At 34.6% G+C, this 19,605-nt stretch overlaps 1 protein-coding gene across 1 annotated transcript; it reads right to left on the reverse strand.

Moving 5' to 3' along the window:
- Nucleotides 1-17,557: 17,557 nt before the first annotated feature.
- LOC137838782 (uncharacterized) lies at nt 17,558-18,319 on the reverse strand. The gene has a single exon (XM_068648007.2). It carries the CDS (start codon nt 18,317-18,319, stop codon nt 17,558-17,560), a length of 762 nt encoding a protein of 253 aa, XP_068504108.2.
- Between the last annotated feature and the right edge of the window lie 1,286 nt (nt 18,320-19,605).

Below are 19,605 nucleotides of genomic sequence, written 5' to 3' on the forward strand. Positions count from 1 at the left end.
TAAGTGACAAAAAACCAATTGTCTCGAAACTTTAATCGGTTGTTTTTCCATTTGCATGGAAAACAGTTTAATCTTTAAAACATATTCAAGACTGATCTTACAAAGATTCTAAACCCCTTAACTAAACCCAAACCAAAATCACAACATAGCTTCAGGCTCCATGAGGATTTGAAACATCAAAGCTTTCCATCTTCAACAAAAACCTCCAAAGCATGTCAACCTAATTAAAATATTGGTGTGTGATTATCACTAGATTTTATTATGAATGTTATATGCAAACTAGGTCAATATGATTGGATTAATGCCATTCAATCATTCCTCGTTGTTATCTTTGGGGAATGAAAGTATTTTTGTTTGCCTTCTAGTCATTATTTCATTTTTCTTTTTTTTAAACTCCCAATGTAGTTGTTTAGATTACTCTTGTGAGTTTCTTTATTTTTTTTCTTCTTTGCATGAGTTTGGTCTAGTCCTTCGTGTTTCTTTTTTTTTTCTTTTATGTTATTTTTTATGTCCTTCGTGTTTCTTTTTTTTTTCTTTTATGTTATTTTTTATGTGATGAAACATGTTGCATAGCGTGATTTTTATTAAACGAATTACCATAAGTATTTTTTTGAACAAGAGTGGTTTTAAATAGCAATTTTATGGCAATTTTTTTTAAGACTTTTTAAGTGATTTTAGATAGCAATTTTATGACAATTTTTATTAAGACTTCTTAATTGTGAACGTTAAGAATTTTCCTAAACTCTTATTTTTTGTTCAGTGTATCACTTCTAGTACATTTAGTTCTAATTTAAATTTCAATGTATATTATTTTAAAATATGAAGAGTTTAAAATAAAATTATATGGCACCTAAATTATTTATCTCAAACTAGATCTATCACAAATCTAAAATATATTTTAAATATTGAAAATATTTACTTATCAAAAAATTAAAATGTAAAATTATTTTTTTTACAAACTTTAAACTATAATATAATTACTTTCCTTATTTTTTATAATATAAATAGAGTAAAGAAAAACCTTTCCGCAGTTCTTATACAAATTTTCGTTATTCAAGTTAGAGACAAAATAAAGGGACAATTTTTTTTTGATTTAGAGATTATCAAAAATAAAATGTAAAAAAAAAGGTTAAATGACATAATATTGAATATTAACTTTTTAATTCATAATATCAACATTTACAATTAATGATGAATTTCATTTCAATTAATCATAAATCCTATATGATTCATGGTAGAAATGGAGTACAATAAAGAAAATAGAAAAATTAATTCTAAATTCTATGTTTTAGTTTATCACTAATGCATAAAGGATTTTCTTTAATCAAAACTTCACGACCAATTTTCTTGCAATATATTTTGCATGCATGCATCTCTAGATATCTATCTGATCCACAAAAAACATCTCCACAACGACATTGGAACTCTAATAATCCAATCCTCTTCTTGCAACTGTTGCATCTCTTTCTCTCATTCTTCTTACTCATATAAAAAACAAAAGTCATATCATCAATGATAGAACTTGTAGAACTTTTAGAAATACTTGATGTTACCTCAAAATAATTTTTTTTGTTATTCATATTCGTTTCACACTCTACACCCTTACAACCCTTTGATTTGGTGTTGTTTTCTTTGAGATAATCTTTGTAGGACTTTGAACAAAGGTTCTTGTTGGTAGGAGAACCATTGAACTCACAACCATTAGCACAAAGTGATGTAACCATGGTGTTTAATTTAAGGAAAAACTTTGAAGAATATTGATATCACCTCACTAAATTTGAGTTTAAGAAAATGAGAAAAGTGTGCAACAATAGAGAAACTTAAAAAGTATTTATAACTAAAAAATATGATAAGTTTTTGAATAAATCTTAAATCTAACATATCTTAATCAAATATAACTTTTGATATATAAGATATTATATCATTTTGAATAAAATCCATAAAATTAAGAATAATATATTATATTATATATTACACAAATAGTAAATATTGTTTAAAAGGTATACTGACTATTTAAAGTTGTTACAGTGTATCTTGAAAAATATTAAAAAAAAAATTGTATTCGAACAAAAGTCAATAAAACTTAAAAGTTAAAGGCATTTTTAGTAAATTTTGTTTAAGAGAATATTTAAGTTAAAATACATTATGTTACTTCAAAATAATTTTTTTTATTCATGTTATTCGTTTCACAATCTACACCGTTACAACCCTTTGATATGGTGTTGTTTTCTTTGAGATAATCTTTGTAGCACTTTGAACAACACATCGAGGACGACAATGCGTCATGTGCGACGCATCCTCGCGTGCGACGATGGACGATGTTGCGTTGTGTTCGACGGTGGACTTGCGACACTGCCTCGCGTGCAGTGATGAGCGACGTTGTGTCGTGTGCAGCATTGAGCGACTCCGTTCGTGCATCGATTCAAGACCCGCACCGCGAAGGGGGCGCTAGCGCAATCGTCCCTCCGTTTCCGGTAGAGGTTGACGGCAGAGCAGGGGGACTGCTCATGTACGTTGCAACCTTAACCCTACTTCCAACCCCATAAAACTCATATCATTAATTATTGGGTTTGTTCTAGCTACGCGCACCCCCCTCTAGCATTTGGAATTGGACCCAATCACACTCAACAGGCCCAATATCAACATATAAGCTTTTTATTTCTGTTAGGGTTTGCATCTGACCATCTGCCTCTTTAATTGCAACGTTAAACTGCCTAAGCTTCTCCTCAACCTCATCAATTACCTCATTAAATCGTTGAAATTGCTCACCTAACCCATCAATTGCCTCATTAAAACGCCTAGTGTTTTGTAGCCCACTAAGCTGTTGGCCTTCCACGTCATCACCCAACACTTCCGCAGCAGCGTCTGACCTCTGTTACTCACTACGAAGAAGCTCATACACCGTCGTCTCCTCCCCAAAGCCGCCATGGAATTTTAAATTCCTCCCAATCTCTGAGTCTTCCGATTTCCTTCCTAAATTACTTCCAAACTCATCATCATTAGAGGAGTTTTCCCAATCACCATTATAGCATCTTTTAACATTAATAACAGGTTCTTCTTCAATAGCTATTTGGCACATGAACTCATTAATCTTCATACATTTTGTCCACCGAGCCTCCCTTGCTGCAAGAAATTTAATTAAAACTCTTGCATATTCTAGTTCTTCCATCTCTAAAGTACATTTGTCAATTTCTACAAGCGTTCCGACCATTGACACTATGCTTCCCAGTCTTTGCCTACTCCACAAATTTAGGGGCAACCCTTTAATACGAGCCCAAACATATTTTTCTGTCACCATAAAGTTATGCTCCCAAGGGATAATAGTTTCAAAAATTGATTCAAACCATTCTTTATTTTCATCTATTGGTTTTTTAATTCGGTTCGCATCTTCTCAAAACAGTAGAACACAATTGCCTCCCAGATAATGCACATGAATAAAATTAAAGCCTCCCAAGATAAATCTTACCTTCAGATCCGTAGCCTTACTTGGTTCCACAGTTCTACCTTTGAAACAGTTATCTAGCCACTCTAGCGGTTTCACCTCTGCCTTGAACGCTATTGGGTAAATATTCTTCTTTTCCCCCTTATATCCTTTCTCCATGACGAAAGCATACGACATCTTTTCCTTCCAAACTGTATAGCTCTGAATCCCATTGGGTTCAGCGTTCCCCTCCTTCCTTAGCTCTCTGTCTCTACTAATTTTTTGTTTGGGTTCTACATACCTCCCATGCCTCGGCCCTTTGTCTCTATTGTATTTCGGTCTGTTTACCCTTACCTTCTAGTAACCAATCCAGACGGAGTCTAGTTTCCTTTCCAGCTCTACCACATCTTGAAACTTAACAAATCTAAATCTTTAATTTTTGTTATTCAATCTTCTAGAAATAAACACATCAACAACCCTTACCCATCTCTGAAACACTTTCCACATATCCTTCTCTTCATATTCCATAGGAAAGTTTGTGAAGAAAAAATTAACACTTGTTTTCTTCGACCCATACCCTCTCTTCTTCACATTGTGCCTCTCTCTCTCTCTCTCTCCATGGTTTTACGTACTTGCCAAGAGTCGAATATCAGCATGGGTCAAATGCAAGTTATCCAAACAGATAAATGATAAGTATTTTTAAGAGAAAGATATAATACATACCATTTGTTTAGAAAGAGTTGAAAGGGGGGAAAATGAAGATAATTAAAATATAAAATGTGATTATTTGGATGAGTTGAAATAAAGAAGAAATGAAAAAATATATATTAAATTCGTATGTGTTTGGTTGGAAAGAAGAAAAAAATAAAAAAGGTGAAATTTGTTATGAAATAACCATTATACCTTTGACATACATATTAATTTAATTTTAATTTTCAAAGCAAAATACTTCCTAAAATAAGAACTTCAAAAAAATTTACATTACAAATGAGTGTATAATAGATTATATTAAATTTATAATCAATTATATGTCATTGTGAATAATAATATATTAATGTTTAATTTTTGAAGAATTGATTATAAGTAAAAAATAATATACAAATATTAAAAAAAGGTATATTTTGATCCAGCTAAATAATTATATATGATATGTAGAAACATTTTGGATTATTTGTGCTCAGTTAATAAATTATAATGAGATTTGTGTTCATTATTTTATTACATATTTGTATACATCAATGATAGTTATACCATACACGGATGCATTTGTCCATTGTTTTTTTTATCTACTTTAGCATATGGCTGGTTGAATTTGTAGTAATAAGTTGATGCATCATACTTAAGTTTTCGTAATAATGCTCAAAATTTGATACCAATAATTTGATACCATTATTCCAACTCGTCCGTGTTATTATGGAAGGACTTCATTTTCAAAAAAATAATTCCATTTTTTGTTACTGGTTAATTTCACCATGAAATTACTAGTTTGAAAAATTTTCAAATTGCACAATCTAATTATTTTTTTCAAAATCTGAATTTATTTTGGATTGTACAATCGATAACAACTTTTATATTTAAAATTATGTTATGAATTGCATAATCTATCATGTACAAATCTTGAATTAAATTTTGAATCCAAAAATGTCCTGTGAATTGCATAATTCATAGTGTATTCACGATATGAAAAGAATATTCAAATAATGCAATCTGAAAGTGATTTAGGGTCCAAAATTGCATTATGGATTCCACAATCTTGAATGTATTTTTGACAAACTAAATACATTGTAGACCCATAAATGAATTTCGAATTACACAATCCAAAATTGTTTCTAATCATTTGACCTTGCAAAATTGTTTTCAATCCCTTTCAGGTGATGATCAAGAGATTCAAGAATTAGGTTTGACCATTTTGACAATATAGTTGAATCTACCACGATTAATATTTTTTAAAAGAAGTCAATTTTTCCATTAAGTTCTAGGCTAAACAAATGGATAAAAATGAATCATTAAGTGAAGAAGGGGAACAAATACAAGCCTCTAGGAGATCGAGACATCCTCCTAAAACTAGAGTAAAAGTCAATAAGAAACATGTCAACCTAAGGAAAAATAATGGTGTGATTATCACCGGATTTTATTTTGGATGTTATATGCAAACTATGTTAGAATGTATGACATTAAACTAGAGGGGGGGGGGGGGGAATGGTTTAAAGAGGGTTTTCGCAAACTTTTAAGCCAAGAATGAAAATACTTCGAGAAACACTTGAATCAGAATTCAGTTTGCCAAAACACAAAGCAAATAAGCATAGTACCAGAAAAATAATCGGTTGTTTCGCAGAAACAATCGGTTGTTTATACCAGTTTTCAAATATAAAACTGAAATTAAAGAGTTAAAGGATAGAGAGAATGCACACAGAGGTTTATACTGGTTCACTCTTAACCAAAAGCTACATCCAGTCTTCCCAGAAACCACTGGGGAAAACACTAAGCAATCAACCCTAGATTACTTACAACACAACCAAAGAAGTAACCTTGTTCCCCTCAAGACACACACTTCCTTTGGTCCAGCACAACACCACTAAGAATGTTGATCTTGATCCCCTCAAGAACACACAACACTTCTCAGCTATACACACAGAGTTTCTTTCAAAGTACAAAGGATTTACACTTGTTACAGAGAATATCTGAAATCAATACAAGATGAAAATCCTATCTCACACTCTTTGATCAATGCAATCTCTAAGCAATTCTCAACTTTTTCCAAAAGCTTATTTAGTGAAAAACTCAAATCGTTTTTTCTTTGATTAAAACTGAGTTGTTTGTTACCAAATCTTTACAAACCATTTATTGCAATTAAAGACTGGTCAAAGCATTTACAACTGGAGCATAAACAGTTATAAAATCATTTAATGCTCAGTCAAAGCACAAAACAGTTTCCTATTATGGTCCGAAAACAAACAATCGGTTGTTTCCAGGAATCAATTTGTTGTTTTGGTTTGACAGCAAGATTAATTTCTTATCTCAGCTCATCAGTTTGAAAGAGAGATACAAGAAGGTGCAGAATGTTTTATGCTCTTGGCTTGTTCTATAGTTACTGCTAAAGTACAAAAAGATATGTTTGTAGTTCAGGAGTTTATGGATGTATTTCCTAATGAGATTCCTGGACTTCCACCTAAAAGAGAGATAGAGTTTGCAATAGACTTGATTCATGGAGCAGGCCCTGTGTCAATTTCTCCATATCGAATGGCACCAACGGAGTTAGCGGAATTGAAGAAACAACTAGAAGACTTATTAGAGAAACAATTCATTCGACCTAGTGTTTCTCCATGGGGAGCTCCAGTGCTATTAGTGAAGAAGAAGGATGGTTCATCACGGTTATGCATAGATTATAGACAATTAAACAAGTTAACAATAAAGAATAAATATCCTCTTCTTATTATTGACGATCTGATGGATCAGTTGCATGACACAGTTGTCTTTTCTAAAATAGATCTGTGCTCAGGTTATCACCAAATTTCAGTGAAAGCAGAAGATGTTCAGAAGACTGCTTTTAGATCAAGGTATGGTCACTATGAATTTCTGGTCATGCCATTTGGTGTGACCAATGCTCCAGCTATCTTCATGGATTATATGAATCAAATATTTAGACCTTTTCTTGATAAGTTTGTGGTAGTGTTCATAGATGATATTTTGATCTATTCTCGTACAAGGGAAGAACATGCAGAACATCTTAGAACCGTCCTGAACATTTTGAGAGAAAAATAGTTATATGCTAAACTTTCAAAATGTGACTTCTGGATGTCAGAAATACAATTTTTAGGACATATCATCTCTGTACAGGGAATATCAGTAGATCCTTCTAAAGTGGAGGTTGTACTTCAGTGGGAGCGTCCTAAAATAGTTACATAAATTAGAAGCTTTGTTGGGTTAGCAGGATATTACAGGAGATTTATAGAAGGCTTTTCTAAAATAGTGGCTCCTTTGACCCAATTGACTAGAAAGGATCATCCTTTTGCATGGACTGAACAATGTGAGAGAAGCTTTGAGGAGTTGAAAAGAAGGTTCACTAATGCTCCTGTATTAACAATCCCTGATACCAATCAGTCTTTTGAAGTTTTCTATGATGCTTCCTATCAGGGATTGGGTTGTGTTCTGATGCAAAATAAGAAAGTTGTTGCCTATGCTTCTCGTCAGTTAAAGGTGCATGAAAGAAACTATCCAACTCATGATCTAGAATTTGCAGCAGTTGTCTTTGCTTTAAAAATATGGAGACATTTTCTTTATGGAGTTAGTTTTGATGTGTTCAGTGATCATAAAAGCTTGAGGTATTTATTTGATCAGAAGAAGCTTAATATGAGGCAGAGGAGATGGATTGAATTTTTAAAAGACTATGATTTCTAACTAATATATCATCCTGGGAAGGCAAATGTTGTTGTAGATGCGTTGAGTCGTAAAAAGATACAAATGTCGTCACTTATGATTAGAGAGCTAGCATTGATTGAAGATTTCAAGAGTATGAATTTGGAGGTTTCCATGTCTTCAAATTGCATTAGTTCTAATACACTTGTTATAACTAATGAATTTCTGGAGAAGGTGAAGGAGAAGTAGTTGGAAGATTCAAAATTGAAGAACTTCATGGGCTTATTAAATACTGACAAAGCTAAAAACTTCTCTTTAGGAGTGGATGGTATTTTGAGATTCAAAAATACAATTTGCATACCAGAGGATAATGAACTAAAGCATACAGTGTTATCTGAAGGTCATAAAAGCAAACTCAGTTTACATCCAGGAATGACCAAGATGTATCAAGATCTCATGAAGTCTTATTGGTGGCATGGCATGAAGAATGATGTAGCTAAGTTTGTAGTTGCTTGCTTGACTTGTCAGAAATCAAAGATTGAACATCAATGACCTGGAGGCATGTTAACTCAGTTAGACATTCCAGTGTGGAAGTGGGACAGTATCTCAATGTATTTTGTTACCCACTTACCACGTATTTTGAGGAAGCATGACTCTATTTGGGTCATAGTGGACAGGTTAACAAAGACGACACACTTCCTACCTATAGACTTGAGAATCTCTATGCGAAAGTTGGCCCATATTTACATAGATGAAATAGTCAGATTGCATGGTGTACCCTCCAGCATAGTTTCAGATAGAGATCCTAGATTCACCCCAGATTCTGGCAAACACTTCAAGAAGCTTTGGGGACTAAACTCAGACTTAGTTCATACCATCCTCAGACTGATGGACAATCAGATAGAACTATCCAATCGTTAGAGGATTTGCTTAGGACTTGTGTGTTAGATCATTTAGGCATTTGGGATGAAATTCTACCTTTGGTAGAGTTCACTTACAATAACAGTTACCAAGCTAGCATAGGAATGGCTCCTTTTGAGGCATTGTATGGAAGGAAGTGCAAGACACCTCTATGCTGGTTTCAGGATGGTGAAAGTGTGTTAATTGGACCAGAATTAATACAACAAACCAATGAGAAAGTCAAAATGATTCAGGAAAGATTGAAAACATCTCTCAGCAGGCAAAAATCTTATGCAGATCAAAGAAGAAGACCTTTAGAATTCTCTGCGGGTGAGCATGTCCTTTTGAGAGTTACACCGTTCATTGGTGTAGGAAGAGCACTCAAATCCAAGAAATTGACTCCTGAATTCATAGGACCTTACCAAATTCTCCGGAGAATAGGCACTGTGGCTTATGAAATTGCTTTGCCTCCCTCTTTAGCTAACATTCACAATATTTTCCATGTATCCCAACTAAGAAAGTATGTATCTGATCCTAGCCACATTCTAGAGTCTGATTCCATCCAGGTGAAAGAAAATTTGTCATTTGAAGTGAATCCAATCAGAATTTTAGATTCACAAGTGAAACAACTTTGTGGAAGGAGTATTCCCATGGTGAAAGCATTGTGGGATCTCATCTCCAGAGATTCCACTTGGGAAATTGAAGAGGAGATACGAGCATCATACCCTAACCTCTTTCTTGGTAAGTTCATTTTCGAGGACGAAAATTTTTGTAGTTGGAGATAATGTAAGAACGTTCAAAAGAAAAAAGAAAAAAAAAGAAAAAAGGTGCAGAGAAGCCCCTTCTCCCCCACCACAGTTTTTTTCTTCTTTCTCTCTCTCTCTCTCCATATTCTCTTCTCTCTCTCTCTCCTAATTTTCTCTCCCAATCTTCATCTATTTTAGAATATGATCATACCATGTTGTAATTAAGGAGTTAAGGAACATTTCTACCCGATCAGATTTTCAAACAGAGTAAGTTCATTTTTACTCTAAATATCCTTTGTTCTCTATTTTTCCTTAGGATTTAGTCATCAATCTTGGTAGGGTCAATTGAAGAAGTTTAATCCTCTCAACTTATTCTACTATATACTGAATTTTTGTTCTGTTTGGATAACTTGCATTAGGCCCGTAAATCTTGAAGCTTATCCAGACTATGGGGAATAAAATTCTAAAAGTTGCTTGGAAAGCAAGCAATTGAGGTAAGGGAAGCTAAATTTAATTTTTTAATAGCACCCTAGGATAGAATATCTGAATGCGGAAGGGACGTGGTCTCAATATTGAATTTCTCTTGCAGGAGTGTTATTTGTTTATATATTATTTAAACTTTATAAATATTATAATTTGATAGTTTGAGAGTTAAATATTGTTTTTGACGTTGGAAAAGTTCTGGAATGATATGAATTTTTAAATGTTATGTGATTGAATGATACGTATTATATACGAATGATGTAAATTGTATGAAATTGATGTCATACATTTGGGATAATGTATGAGTTGTTGTTTGATGGTATGTTAAGTATGAAAAGCCTATGTTTAACGGAGATCCTCTGGCTTCACTAATGATCTAAGTCATGTAGACTAAGATATTAGGTGGTGAGAAGCTAAGAGGGAGTTCATACACACTGGGTCCCACTGTAGACACTCAGTATTGGATGTTTGAACTTACCCTGATCCTTTCCATTGGATTCGCTGGTAATCTTTGGATCAGGTGTTAGTCTCTGGTAGGGGCATACTGAATGAGTCTTTCGGAAGACGAAGTGGGATTGAAATGAAATCCAATGATTATGATTGAAAATAGATCCATGTGTGGTCTATATGAATGATGGAATTGGTATTGAAATTTTACATGAAATCATTTAAAGAAATGTTTATAAATTATTAGTCTAAATTGGTTCTATTTCTGTGAATTATGTTATGGATTTTCTTTGCACTAGCTTACCCTTGTTTTTCGTGTTGTGTTTGAACTGCGATGACTGTACTATGTACACGAGCAGATGACCATACTGGTGCAGGAGAGCCTTACAGGTTTCTGAGTTTTATTTTGAGCTATGGATATGTAAATATTTGTATTTCTATAAATCCTAATCATGTATTAGGAATATTTTGAAAAACTCCAAGTTTGTATAGAATCTGGTAGAACTTTTATTGTAATAGTTATATGTAAATTATGGGGTGTTACATTATTACCCTTAAATTATTTACCGTTACTATTGCATTAATAGCCAGTTTACAGAGTTGTTAGTATTCCTATTTTATAGCTTCCAGTATTTGTAGTTTTATTATATATATTATTGGAGTAAATAAAAATGTAGGAATTAGTTTAACAGTTTTGCAAATTTCGTGCATTTACGTTCAATCAATCTCTACAACTTTTTGCCTTATGTTATTTCCTTCAATTAGTTTCTACAACTGGTATCAGAGCCAAGATGTTATCATGAACTCTACTCAATTATCAGTCTCTATACTTGATGGAAAAAATTAGAATTGGTGGTGTGTACAAATGAGAGTTTTGTTTGATTGTCATGAGTTATGAGATGTCGTTGAGAGTGGAGTGTGTGCATTAGCTGATAATGCAACTGAGGCGCAAGGTGTAGCACATTGTGACTAGAAGAAGAAGGGCAAGAAGGCTTTGTATCTCATCGATCAAGGGATGAATGATGAGAGGTTTGAACAGATAGAAGGACCAACAACTACAAGTGAGGCTTGGACCATTTTGTCAACCGATTATAAAGGCGATGACAAGATCAAGGGGTGCGTCTTCAAATCGTAAGACGCCAATATTTATTCTTGCAGATGGAAACCACAGAGACTGTTGATGTCTATATAAATAAAGTTATTGCCTTCACAAATAAGATGAGGCCAATGACATTTCAACAATTACAGTAAGGTTATTGTCTGGTTCCTTACGAGCGCATGAGCAGCGTGTTAGAATAGATGGCTTTAAACTAGAGGGGGGGGGTGAATTGTTTAAAGAGAATTTTCGTAACCTTTTAAAACAAGAATGAATTTATCTCAGGAAACAATTGATTCAGAAATTCAGTTTTCCAAAACAGCAAGCAAAAGCTGCAGTACCAGAAAAACAATCGGTTGTTTCGCAGAAACAATCGGTTGTTTATACCAGTAAACAACAAAATAAAACTGAATTTAAAGAGTTAGAGATAGAGAGATTGTGCACAGTTGTTTATACTGGTTCACTCCAAACCCAGAGCTACATCCAGTCTTCTCAGAACCCTGAGGAAATCCACTAAGCAACCACACCTTGATCACTTACACAACAACCAAGAGAATGACCTTGAACACCTCAAGAAACACACTCTCCTTGGTCAACACACCTACACCAAGATTGCTGATCTTGATCCCCTCAAGAACACACAACCAATCTTAGCAAACACAGAAACGAAACTTGTTTTTACAGAGAGTACAAGGATTACACTTGTTACAGAAGATAATCTGAAATCAATACAAGCAGAATCCTATTCCACAACTTTGATCAATCACACACTCTTAGCAATCTTAGTTCTTTGAAAAACTCAAAAACTCTTAGCAAAAACTTGTCAAAGATTAATTGTCAAATCTGTTTTTCTGAATATATTCAAAGATGTAGTTTGTTATCAAATCTTAACAAACTCTTAAATTGCATTAAAAGATTGGTCAAAGCATTTAATGACTGGAGCGTAAGCAGTTAAAACATTTAAAGCTCAGTCAAAGATAAAATAGTTTTTTTGTTATGGTCCCAAAACAAAAAATCGGTTGTTTCCTCGAATCAATCAGTTGTTTTGGTTCTTAACAGTTCAACCATTTGAAAAACAGTTTTCAATCATTTTCTCAAAACACCTAAGTATAAACAATCGGTTGTTTCGACAAAACAATCGGTTGTTTTAACTTAGTTTCAAAACATTTTATCTTTACAAAGATTGAGATGCTTATGCTTTAGATTTAATCAAAGGGTGGATTACAACATCCAAACTACCCCAGAACTAAGCTAAACCAGCACAACAACATCAAGCACAACAAAGGCTTCAACATCCTTCAAAGGATTTGGATTCTTCAAAAATTGAACACCACTTGGTTCAACACAGCAGATGAATGACAATAAGATTGGAAAACCAATTGAACAGGCTTTACAAGCACAAACCTCAATTGGTAGCTCCTATCATAAACACGGTAGTTTGCGAGGCAGAGGACGGGGACATGGTGGTAGCTATTCTAACAAAGGTCGTGGTTGCCAGAATCATGGAGGCGCTGAGCAAAACAACACTAGTTCCAATCACAATCCAAATTCAAATAACTCTTGCCGCGCAGGACGTGATCGCGGAGGAAGAGGAAGCAAGTATAATAAATCAAATGTGGAGTGTGATAATTGCCATAAACGCGACAATTATGCAAATGAATGCAGATCAAAAGGTGATAATCATGCTGCCAATTGTGCTCAAGAAGATAATAATCACAAACAAAATGAAGAGGATCATGCAATACTAATGGCAACCACATCAAATGAAACTCAAACAATCAGACTTGGTATTTGGATACAGGTTTCACTAATCATATGTGTGGTCAAAAGGAGCAGTTTGCAGATTTGGATGACTCATTTTGCAAAATAGTAAAATTTGGTGATGTCAGGTTCGTTCCGATGACTGCAAAAGGGTGAAATCTTATGACATTGAAGAATGGTGATCACAGGTACATCTATAATGTTTTTTATGTACCTGATATAAAAAGTAATTTGTTGAGTATGGGACAGCTGACCGAAAAGGGTTACGTGATGCACATAGTTGAAAATCAATTCTCAATTTTTGATATAAAATGGTAGTTTGATTCTTAAAACCTTTTTTTTATCAAAAAATAGCATGTTTCGAGTAGATTTTCATATGGGTGATTTCAAGTGCTTGAATGCAATAATGAATAATGAATCGTGGTTGTGACATTTACGCTTTGGGCACTTAAATTTTTAGAGTTTGGAAAATCTCTCCAAACAAAATTTAGTGAACGGTTTACCCTATATTCATCACCCTGATCAATTGTGTGAGACCTGCATTTTTGGAAAGAATCACAGGATACCATTTGTTTAGGAGCCTTAGCGTGCGAAATTTCCTTTGAAGCCTTTTCATATAGATGTTTGTGGCCCAATGAACATATCATCAATTGGAGGTAATAAGTATTTTTTAACCTTTATTGATGACTTTTCAAGGAAAACCTGGATTTATCTATTGAAAAGCAAGGATGAAATATTTAAAGCATTTGTTGAAAGACAGAGTGACAGACTAATTAAGATGGTGCGTAGTGATGGAAGGGGTGAGTACAAGTCTAATGAGTTCAAGAGGCACTGTGAAGAACTTGGGTGCAGCATAACATAACCTGTCCCTGCACACCTCAACACAATGGAGTTGCCGAGAGAAAGAATAGAACAATCATAGACATGGCGAGGAGCACGCTTAAAGCGAAAGGTATGCCAAATTATTTTTGGGCTGAGGCCGTAACATGTGTGGTATATTTGATAAACAGATCACCCACTCAGAGTGTTCCTAACACAATCCGATTGAAGCATGGAGCGGATTCAAACCCAATGTGCAACACTTGAAGGTATTTGGGTCAATTACTTATGCTCATGTCCCTAAGGCAGCAAGATCGAAGTTGGATGATAAGTTAGAGAAGACCATTTTCATTGGATATAAGCATGGGGGATACAAACTGTACAATCCAATGACAAAGAAGGTGATTATCAGTCATGATGTTACATTTTCCGAAGATGAGGAATGAGAAATGAGAATGGAATGTAGCATCTGAAATGGATTAGAAAAACGATATATTTACGTTTTGAACGATAATGTGGAAGATGGAGTCACTCTTGAAGCACCTGCAGTTCAACATGAAGCTGTAATTCAACTTGAAGTTGCAGCTCCAATTGTAATTATGATGGAGCGACCAAGAAGGCAGCAGCGACAACCTGTACACCTTCAAGATTGCGTAGTAAATCTTGATGATGAAGTTTATGACAATGGAGATTTGGTTCACTTTGCTTTTCTTGCAGATTCAGAACCTATGACACTTGCAGATGCCATTCAACACCCCAAATGGCAAGAGGCTATGAATGAAGAATTGATGGTGATTGAGAAAAACAATACATGACAGCTCATTGATCTTCCAAAAAGACACAAAGCAATTGATGTGAAGTGGGTGCACAAGATTAAAGTGAAAGCAAATGGTGAGATTGATAGATACAAGGCAAGGTTGGTGGCAAAGGGATTCGAGTAAAGAGAAGGCTATGATTACGAAGAAATATTTTCTCATGTAACTCGAATGGAAACAGTGAGATTAATCATTGCTTTAGCTGCAGAAAGACAATAGAAAATTCACCAAATGGACATCAAGTCTGTGTTTCTAAACGGCCCACTTGATGAAGAGGTTTATGTAAAGTAGCCGTGGGGTTTCATACAATTTGGAAAAGAAGAGAAGATGTATAGACTAACTAAGGCTTTATATGGTCTTAAACAGGAACCAAGAGCTTGGAACAAAAGGATTGATTCATTTCTTCATGCCGCTGGATTCAAAAAATGTGCATCAGATCATGGTCTTTATGTAAAGACTAATGATTATGGAGATTTGCTAATTTTATGTCTTTATGTTGATGAACTGATTTTTACAGGAAGTAATCTCAATATGATTGGTGACTTCAAGCATATCATGATGAAGGAATTTGAGATGACTGATCTCGGTCTTATGTCCTACTTTTTGGGCATTGAAGTCATCTAAGGAGACGATGGAATCTTCGTTCATCAGAGGAAATTTACTACTGAGTTTTTAAAAAAGTTTAAGATGGAAGATTCAAACCCAGTTAAGACTCCAATTGAAACTAGAATTAAGCTCATGAAGGAAGGTGATGGGTGAACTATAAATGCAACATACTTTAGATATCTCACGTGTACTAGAACCGACATATGTATGTTGTGGGATTGGTCAGTCGATACATGGAGTCACCTTGACAAGTTCATTTATAAGCTGTAAAGAGAATTATGCGCTACATCAAAGGTACTCAGACAGTGATTGGGGTGGAGATTCAGATGAGAGGAAGATCACTAGTGGTAATTGTTTTATGGTCGGAAAGATTGTTTGCTTGTGGTCATTTAAGAAACAGTCAATTGTTGCATTATCTACTTGTGAAGCTAAATATGTAGCAGCAGCAGCACGTGCTTGTCAATCAGTTTGGCATAGCAATATCATGACTCAAATTTGTTTTAATATAGATGTTCCAATTAAGATTTATGTTGACAATGTCTCAGTAATTAATCTTGCAAAGAATTTTGTTTTTCATCAAAGAAGTAAAGACATTGATATTTGATATCACTTCCTGCGAGACCAAGTTGGGAAGAACATGATCAAATTGAAATACTGTAGATCAGAAGATCAGATTGCAGATATTCTCACTAAGCCATTGAAGATCGATGCTTTCATCAAGTTAAGAGATTTGTTGGGCATGACGGTTGTTCCAAATCAGAATTAAGGGAGGATGTTGGTTATTAATTAAAATTTTATTAGCCTTAAATAATGGTTATTAATTCATATTTTATTACCCTTAAATTATTTACCGTTACTATTGCATTAGTGGTCATTTTACAAGGCTGTTAGTATTCATATTTTATAGCTTCCAGTATTTGTATATTTATTATATATATTATTGAAGTAAATCAAAATGTAGGAGTCAGTTCAACAGTTTTGAAATTTCGTGCAATTAGATTCAATCAGTTTCTACAACTTTTTGCCTTCTGTTATTTCCTTCAATTAGTTTCTACAAAAAATACATTCAACTATTACAGTACAAGTTCTATATGTTTCTATACAAGCTTAAATTTTTTCAAAACATTCCTAATACATGATTAGGTCTAATGCAAATACAAATATTTACAATATAAGGTTCAAAGCTATATCCTAAAGCCCTCCAGACCCTCGAACACCTATATGATTATCTGATCATGTATGTTGTATAATCATCGCAGTTCACAACACAATAAGTAAAGCAAGGGTAAGCTAATGAAAAGAAATTCCATAACATATTTAATTGAAGCAAAAAGAACCAATCAAACTAATCATTTATAAACATTTCTTTAAATATTGTCATATAAAATTTCAATACCAATTCCATCATTCATATAAACCACACATGGATCTATTTTCAATCACAATAATTGGATTTCATTTCAATTCATAACGCTTTCATTTCATTTAAATCACAGCGACTACACATGAATTCATCGTCTTCAGGAAGACTCATCAAGTATGCCCCTACCAGAGACTAACATTTAATCCATACATAAAGGATCAGAGTAAGTTCAAACATCCAATACCGAGTGTCTACAACGGGACATGATGTGTATGAACTCCCTCATCAGCTTCTCACCACTTGATATCTTAGTCTATATGACTTAGATCATCAGTGAAGCTAGAGGAACTCTGCTAAACATAGACTTTTCATACTTAATGTACCATCAAACAACTCATACATTACCCATATGTATGACATCAATTTCATATAATTTTCACGATTCATATATGATACATATCATTCAATCACATAATATTTAAAACACACCAGAACTTCCAAACCTGGACAAAAATATAAACCAAAACCATTAACCATGGAACACCAAAAATCAATCTTTCAAATACCTCATACAACATTGAGGTTCCAAACACCAGTTTCAGTAAGAGAAATAAGTCAATCCTTCCTTTACTGTGATCCAAGACCAAGTCTTCTTTTGTACCACCGTAAAAACCTCCACTAAATCTACGCGCCCATTCTAAAAAACAACCTTATTCTTGTGGTTCCAAATTTCACTTACAATGCCTACCTAAATGCCCCCCAACACCTAATAATAGCATGTTTCAAACCTATAGGTTTAAACATCTTAAAATGCATTTGTATATCACAATGTAGAGCCAAAGAAGATCCCAACCACTCAAGACACATTCCCCAAATTCTCCAAGAGACCCTGCACTCAAAAAATAGATGCCTTACCGTCACTTCTTCCACCCCACAAAGGGGACAACGAACACACGCCATAGGTATACCACGTCTCAAGAGATTGTCCTTAGTGGCAATCACATTGCATAACACCCTCCAAGCTATGAAATGTGAAGATGGTAGACTTTTTAATGTCCAGAACTCTGCAAAAGGCTCCCCAGACCCTACAGCCTCCTCCCTCAAGAGAATATTATAGGTTGCCTTCACAGAGAAGTCCGTAGAAACTACATCCCTCCAAATCCATTTATCGGTCCTATTTTTACCCTTTCTTGTTAACCTCTTGTTATTCAACACTTGCAATAAGAGATCAATCAGACTAGTTTCCCACACAAAGAGATTCCTTCTCCAACTCAATTCCCACGACCAACTATTATTACTCCAAACCCCAACTTGTGATAGAGTGCGACCAATATCTAAGGATATCGAAAAAAGTCTAGGGAATTTATGCATTAAAGCAACATTGTCCACCCACTTATCCTTCCAAAACCTAATTTCTTTTCCATCCCCTACTTCCGACCTACATCTGTCTTTAAAGTCATTGCCCCACTCCTTTAAATTACAAACTTTCCGAATGTCCCTCACCATAACGATTCCTTACCGTTCTGAACTTGGGACCTTAACTCCCTCCACCCACCATACTTAGAATCTAGAATATTCTTCCATAAACTTCTCTTTTCAAACTTAAGTCTCCAAATCCATTTCTCTAGAAGAGCTAAGTTAAATTTCCTTATATCAATTACCCCTAAAATACCTTTGTCTTTTGACTGACAGACCTTATGCCACGCCACCCAAGCAATTTTCCTGTTCTCTAAGCCCTACTCCCAAAAACATCTCTTTTGTATCCTTTTCGCTTCTTTCACCACATTAGCCGACATACAAAATACAGAGACATAGAATAACGGTAAGGATGTAAGCACCGATTTCATAAGACATACTTTGCCATCCAAAGATAGGGATTTCCCTTTCCAAGAGCACAACCTACTCTGTAACTTATTGAGCACCCCTTCTCAAACAACACTCCTCTTATGATTCCCGCCCACCGTCACCCTCAAATAACTAAAAGGTGCCTTCATAACGTCACAGTTAAGAATAGAGGTAAAAAACATCGTCTCACTGATGTTCACACCCACTTCGCCAACCTTACTCTTGGAATAATTAACCTTAAGACCAGAGGCAAGTTCAAAGCACTTCAGAATTAATTTTAATGTCCAAACACTTTGAATTGAGGTTTTACAAAAAAAAATAGGGTGTCGTCTGCATATTGCAACATACTCACCTTTACTCGCCCTTCCCCAACCTCATTACTATCTCCTAACATCTTTTCTTCCACTTGTCTAACTACCCCTGCAAGTCCTCCAGCCGCAATGAGAAAAATAAAGGGTGTTAACGGGTCCCCTTGTTTTAGACCTTTCATTGGTTTGAACTCAGTTGTTGGACTTCCATTTACCAACACAAATATCGAGGAAGTTCTAGACAATTTTTTACCCATTCAATCCACTTTCCATAAAATCCCAATCTTCCTAGCATGTAGTAAATGAACTCCCATCTTACTGAGTCATAACCCTTTTCATATTCCACCTTAAACACCACACATTCCTTCTTGTTCCTCTTTACCTCCTCAAGGGTCTCATTAGCAACTACCACACTATCCAACAAACCCCTTCCTTCCAGGAAAGCAGACTTCCTAGGATCAATAACTTTATCTAACACCCTTTTCAACCTTGAACAAAGAATTTTAGATACAATTTTATACACAATTTCCACCAACGAAATCGGTCTAAAGTCATTCAAAAGTTGTGGATTTACAACCTTTAGGACAAGAGTAATAAAGGAAGCATTAGTACCTTTCGGCCAACTTCCACCCTCTGCAA

The sequence above is a fragment of the Phaseolus vulgaris genome, chromosome 4 (assembly GCF_051622355.1).
Source record: "Phaseolus vulgaris cultivar YP4 chromosome 4, ASM5162235v1, whole genome shotgun sequence".
Classification (NCBI taxonomy): domain Eukaryota; kingdom Viridiplantae; phylum Streptophyta; class Magnoliopsida; order Fabales; family Fabaceae; genus Phaseolus; species Phaseolus vulgaris.